This window comes from Anneissia japonica, unplaced genomic scaffold, assembly GCF_011630105.1.
Source record: "Anneissia japonica isolate Jap-2015-1 unplaced genomic scaffold, ASM1163010v1 scaffold1104_len307771_cov217, whole genome shotgun sequence".
In the NCBI taxonomy this organism is placed as follows: domain Eukaryota; kingdom Metazoa; phylum Echinodermata; class Crinoidea; order Comatulida; family Comatulidae; genus Anneissia; species Anneissia japonica.
The window spans coordinates 180,364-187,284 of NW_022755771.1; the positions used below are offsets into that span (position 1 = coordinate 180,364).

Below are 6,921 nucleotides of genomic sequence, written 5' to 3' on the forward strand. Positions count from 1 at the left end.
ATTATATACACTGGTTATATACCCTAGTGGCTATATACACTAATTAATGTATAGACTGGGTATATAACCTAATGGCTATATCCACAAGTAACTAGACTTGGGAATTTATGTGGAAAGCTATTTACTATTTTTTTTTTAAAGAATAAAATATTTAAAAGAAGTTATTAAAATATCTTATTGGTATACATCTAAAAATTAATCATGAGAATGTATTTTCTATTTCAATCTTACATTGTATGTTCTTTAATGAAAATATTTATTATTTTAGAAGTACACAAGATTGGGCACATGACACAGATGTAACTTACAGGTGGTTGTAATTTACTGTGACAACCAGATGTAATTTATACAGGTGGTTACATTTAATTATGACATGATACTATTGGATATTACACAAATCCATTTAAATGATGGTGTGATGCAATGTACATAAAGTATACTATACAGCATATGTATGATTATGCAGGAACAGAAAGTGTAATGCTGCAATATAATATGCTAATGTGTGGAAGAGTATTGTGTATCATTTTATATTGTGTAAAAATAGTTGAGCCACATATGTTTAGTTTACACCTGTACATTTAGAATTTGTTGATGCTTAAAGATCTGTAACAATTACCAGAACACTCACTTCTAATTATCTCTTGTTAAAGTGTTGAGCTAAAAAAATAATTACTTACATTGTATATTTAAAGATATTTAAAACATTTTGACCTAATGGGAAAATCCAAGGGAGTAACACCAGCAGCCCCACAACTCAGCTGGTAGAGCAACCAAATGGTAGCTGGTAGAGCAACCAAACAGTAGCTGGTAGAGCAACCGAATGGTAGTTGGCAGAGCAACTGAATGGTAGTTGGCAGAGCAACTGAATGGTAGTTGGGAGAGCAACCGATCTGTAGTTGGGAGAGCAACCGATCTGTAGCTGGTAGAGCAACCAAACAGTAGCTGGTAGAGCAACCGAATGGTAGTTGGGAGAGCAACCGATTTGTAGTTGGTAGAGCAACCAAAGGGTAGTTGGTAGATCAATCAAATGGTAGTTTGTAGAGCAAACAAACAGTAGGTGGTAGGTCTGGGGTTCAAATCCTGATGGGTCAACAATTTTCTCAATATTATTTATCTTGTATATTTCAGTAGAGCCCAATGTAATAAATCATTATTAAAATATTGTATGGCAACCAGGAAAGAGGCTGGGTGGTAAATGACTGTGTGGCAAATATTCAAAAATATATCTTATTGACCATTCCAGAGCTTTTCCTCAAATTAAAAAAAAAATCAGTTGCACAACATATCAAATTTTTTTCCCCACCTAAGCCTGAATAAGGAATTCAATTTTAAAATTTGGTGTTTTTTAAGGGTTTTTTTTATTTCACTCGAAAATGACTAATATTTATTGATTATACGTAGCATTATTGCTAAGACAATAATGATGAGAGCACTTTACCTGAATCTGTTCACTATGTGAACAAACACTTGTAAATTAAAGCCCAACACAGAGAGCGTTGTACAATGCAGTCCAATGGGTTTTGTTGTCGCTTCGGGTCTGTGCGAGTTAATTGAAGATGCGATAGGTCTTTGGCAGCCACCTCGTAAAATATTAAACGTTTTATATTTTCATAATCACCTAACGACTGTCCCCAACAATAAATTGCATTGGGGTACGTCGTACGATGCTGTGTAAGTTGGGCTTAACATTGCCATGTATCTGTGTATATTATTAACATGGTTACCCAAAATATTGCATCATGGTGCTAACACAATGATATTACATATTCACTAATTTTAGTACTATAGTGGTTAATTTCTTTTGTATTTTATATATTGTGACGTAAATAAAACTACTGTAGTGACTGATGGAAATGTTGTCTCTATCTGTGCATTTAACATTTTAACACACTAGATTCATACAAGGCATCATTTTAATCAGGATTTGTCCTAAGGAAAATTCAGCAAGCCCCTTGCTATATCACGAACATATGAAGAGGCATTCATCCTGTTTGAAGTTCATATAAGAAAGACCGACATTGCAGAGGCCTGTAACATTCCTGAATTGGCATGTATCGGTGTGCATTATCATGTAGTGCAGCCATTCTTTCATATCGTACGCACCTTGCCACGGTTCGTAGTCGTGGTAATTTAGTAGAAATATTCAGGGAAGAATGTAGTGCTACTACATTTAGCATGTATCCTGAGTAATATGGTGTTAGTAGGTTTAAAAGATATGCTGTCTGCCAAAAAAAAAACATTTGGGAAAACCCTAAAGTCAAATTTTAGTTCATGACATACATCACATCTTCAAATTTGCATCTCCTTGATAAAACATGACAATTGACAATGGTATACAGTATTTACACATACAGTACATCTTCAAGTTTGCATCTCCTTGATAAAACATGACAATTTGACAATGGTATACAGTGTTTACAGATCGTTGTCTTCGTACATAGCTATTAGCATTTGTATGTTTTCATGTAGGCATGCACACATATTCAGAACTTGGTATGAAATCGAAATACAAATGGAACAATATAATATTTAGGTTTTGTGTATTTTATTTTTTACATCAAAAAACTGTATTCCTTTCTAATTAATATACCGTATAAGGTTTATATTTCATGTGTCAACAAATTATATTTTCATTACTGTGTGCATTTGAAGCAGTGGTAAAATATACATAAAGACACATTACTCTTGCATAAACTTATTTAAATCATTTCATATTTGCATAGTACTATTGAAGAGTTTATTTACAGAATCAAACTTATATACGTGAATAATAATAATTTGTAATATACAGTTTGCCTATTGCACATTATAAAGAATATTAATTTTTAATTATATTTTATCAATATTATAGATATTTTTTGATATACACCATTCATCTGAAGTGGTGCAGCTAAAGAAATTCAGCTGATCAAATAACAGCTTAAGGCAAATAATTTGATTATTTGTTTTTCTGTTTGAAAAACAGAAAAACAAACAAATAAATAAAATATACATAGTATAAACAAATAAGTCGTAATGCAGTGAAACAGTGGCCAAAAATGGCATTAAACATACCGCAAACACAAAGGAAAAGGAAAATACCCACTCCCGATGTTGAGATGGTGTCGCCACCACAACCATGTACACGTACCCTAGCATCAGTATGCTTGGCTCCATTAGCTTCCACCTAGGACAGTGGTGGGCATAAAAATAGGTCAGAGGACCAAAGTGAATTTTGGGTTTAACACTGGCGGCCACACCCAAACTTCGAGGTTTCCAGTGTGCTTCAAAAAACTGCACTGCTTTTATACCACTTTATCCTCAGTTTAATGTTACTTTTTACAGATGATTGGAATCGAGCCGTAAAATTAGATGTTTGGCCAGCCACACGCACAGAATTTTTAATACATTTTCGCGGGGCTGCAAAAAAGTCACTGTCGTGCCACACTTTGCCCACCTCTGACCAGGAAAAGGCTTGGCTCTACTACCACTGCTAAGGTGGCGACCCCACAAAGTCGAGTGTGCTGACACCTGTCATACACCACACAGGCCAGATACAAAGCAACAACCCAATCTAACATGTTCCTGATGTTTTAACATCACTTTACTCTTAACAACATGTTCTTGATGTTTTAGCTCCACATTCACTTTAACCACATGCACCTAATGTGTTTGCATCAATACACATCTAGATGTGTATAAGAGACAGGTGTATATTATTAACATGGTTACCCAAAAACCTTCCAAATTCTGTTTATAGTGTGAAGTTTCAGTTGCTCAGCAACAGTGATGCAAGGTATTCTGGGAATGTCTTGATTTTGAACACACGATAAAATAAGTAACGGTATTGACGGGTCTGTCCATCTCTCATTCATTATTGCCAAAAGTTCTGGCCTTCCTTCTGCAACTATTAAAACATTTCAAATATTTTATATATCTGTGGATGTTGACCTAATAATATATGCTAACAATCAGTTTTTGAATTGCTTTGTAAGTTTAAAAGTTAAAATGAGAACATTCATCATCAATTAACAGAATAATAATAAATAAATTATTAATTAATAATAATAATAATAATTAATAATATAAATAAAAAAATAATATAAATAATAAAATATTTGCAATTTAATAACATGTATATTTTTTGCATATGAATGAGAACATCATCAATTAACAAAATAATAATGAATTAATAATTAATTATTATCAATTAATAATTAATAATTATTAATAATAATAATAACATAAATAAAAAAATAATAATATAAATAATAAAATATTTGCAATAACGTATGTATATTTTTTATATATTCCCTTTGCATATGACTGAAAATTCTCAACATTAACCACAGACCATATAATTATTCTTTTTAAAATTATAAAATTTACAAACAATAGTATGTGTAAGCCTGCATAAGTGTTGGTGGCAACTTCTATTACCTCCCCAGGGACCTCCCCTTCCCACCATAGAAACAATTTTATTTTTGAGATTGTTGATAGAAAGTGAATATCTGTGTAAAATAAGTAAAACAAACCTGATGTCGTAGAGGAAGCAGCGGCATTTACAACAAACACAAATGCATCGACTGTCCTGCAAAGTTCCTTCACAGAATAACTAGCATCGTATGGTTTATCAGCTTCATCATTAGCGTTTCCATTGCCATCCCCTTCAATAACTACTTCATTCTCTTCTGATGCTGATGCTGCTGCCACTAACAACTTATTTCTGCTTGCCCTTTGACCGTGTTGACATTCTCTACTTTTTCTTTAATTGAAATGAAGCATCAATTTAGTCTTTATTTTTTAAGCCGCATTTTCATTCTTTTATACAAATTTATGTAATACTGTATACCAGTACAAAATATGTTACGCAATATGTGACTTGATAAAAAAGTTAAAATATTGTTTTAAACATTTGTAATAGTAATTCATCTATTCTGATATACTGCATTGTCAGATATGTGTGTATTACCTTGTTCCTGAGTAGAGTGTGATCAAGCGAATTTGAAAGTTGTTTTCCACTTGAACATAAAAACCAGTGCCAATACCTGGAATAGAAAAATGTTTTTCTTTACACAAATACCATTAGCTCAACCCGCCCTCGATAAACTAATGTTACGTTATCTCACTATATTAATTGGATTAACACATTATCAAGGATAAGTACTGAGTGTTTAACACTGGTGTCCTTGGATTCAATTATAGGTAAATGGATTAGTTGCCTTTTTTATGAGGTTTTAATTGTTCTTTACCGCCGAAAGTGCGGTATTCTAACGTTAGTTTATGGAGGGCTGGTCGGCCTAATGACACACTAGTTATTAGTTACCTTTATTTGTTCAAAGTACAATGTATCATTAGTAATGACTCTATTATACCTTAAACCACCACCTGCCAATAATGATGATTTCAAAGAAAAGTAACATTTTATATTTGGCCAATTAGAACATCCGGCGCCATGAAAAATTGAAATTTCAGGAAAAAAAGAACATTTTTTTCTCTATTTTTATTACACCCGCTGCTGCCTTGAAATCTCAAAAATAAGATATGTATATTTTTCTTCTTAATTATATAAATTTAAAGCATCTAACCATCCCATTACTACACTGTTTGCATTCACCAATAAAATTTTATTTTTATTTTCTCCTCTGTCTGGATTTTTTGGCAAAAATATTTCCTAAATAAGAAAACAAAATTTCATTTTTATTTTTTTAACACCTCTGATGATCTCTGAAACAATAAGTTTGGGAAACAAGGTGTAAGTCTTGCCTTAGAGGAACTTAAAGTGTAAACTTATTAGATTTCACTTACTTCCCGGGAATTCTCCAGGGAAACCACCACAGGTTTTGAAAACGTCAGGTCTTTCGCCAAGAAACTTTCGAACAATAGATGATGTTGCATCACATTCTAAGCCAGGTCCAAACATCACAATTTTGGGTGATTTCTTAAGCATGAGTGAACGGAATATTCTTGGAAGGGAAAATTGTAAACCAGTACTGACAGGCTGGGCATATGGAGAGCATCTTAAATAGCTGCAACATAAAAAAAATTGTATATATAATGTGAAAAATGAATGGATACAAGTCTAATCTTTCTTTCAAAAATTGTTTTAGGCTGAAGGCCAAAGGTATGGTATGCCAAACAGTGAACTTAATCACTTTTCTAAGTGGTATATCCCTTCACTAGACAAACATAGATGCTCTACATAGTCTCAATGAAGCTTTCGTCGTAAGAAAATATCATGTTACCATGACAGGACCATGTATGAGATTGGAAGGCAAACATCTTAATCACCAAGCTATCAACTTCACTCGAAAATTTAATTTAATGTGTGTGTGTCGATCTAATAAATATTGAATTAAATTGAACACTGAATTTTTTCAATCTGTTTTTTAGCAGTCAGTAGTTTTATTGAAAGTAGATTTTACTTTATTTGGTTATAAATGAACAATCTTTTTGAAGGATTTTTTTTTCTGGATTCTCACAATAATATCTTTACTAATACTCAATGACAAATTTAATGGGATAGTTGAAATGTGGTCTTACATTTCTTTTTGTGAAAGGTCTGAATTGACAGCTCTGTAGACAGCTGGATTGGTTCTATGACTGACAGTCTCCCATTTATGCTGGTCAATCCACAAAAGACACTTCCACAGAAGATGATCTGAGCACAAATCATTCCAAGTACGGCACACCTGACTAGCACGGCACAGATCGGCAGCAGTTAAGAAGGAAAATATATGAAGTTGTATTTGTACCTGAAATTAACGTGTGAGCATGATATTAGCACTGAGTTGAAATTTAACTTACATGCCGCTCCTCCACCTATCTTGAGGCGGCTTGGGTGAGAGTGGCTTTACGCCCTTGGTAATGCAATGATTAGTTGTTTTACTGTAGACACGTATATATATATATATATATATATATATATATATATATATA

The 6,921-nt window shown here is 32.9% G+C and overlaps 2 protein-coding genes across 2 annotated transcripts in view; one reads left to right on the top strand and one right to left on the bottom strand.

Moving 5' to 3' along the window:
• LOC117123734 (serine palmitoyltransferase 1-like) overlaps nucleotides 1–1,857 on the top strand; it is a gene marked incomplete at its 5' end in the record, with an annotated part of 12,436 nt that extends 10,579 nt beyond the window's left edge. Inside the window, 1 exon segment of the mRNA XM_033269740.1 lies at nucleotides 1–1,857.
• A 1,853-nt stretch (nucleotides 1,858–3,710) lies between these two features.
• The window catches only part of LOC117123739 (F-box only protein 4-like), a 4,304-nt gene continuing 1,093 nt past the window's right edge, over nucleotides 3,711–6,921 (bottom strand). Inside the window, exons 2-6 of the mRNA XM_033269744.1 lie at nucleotides 6,526–6,737; nucleotides 5,791–6,011; nucleotides 4,955–5,030; nucleotides 4,518–4,747; nucleotides 3,711–3,889 (exon numbers count right to left, since the gene is read on the bottom strand). Coding sequence (XP_033125635.1) covers nucleotides 3,711–3,889; nucleotides 4,518–4,747; nucleotides 4,955–5,030; nucleotides 5,791–6,011; nucleotides 6,526–6,737 — 918 coding nt within the window. The remainder of the gene's footprint in view (nucleotides 3,890–4,517; nucleotides 4,748–4,954; nucleotides 5,031–5,790; nucleotides 6,012–6,525; nucleotides 6,738–6,921) is intronic.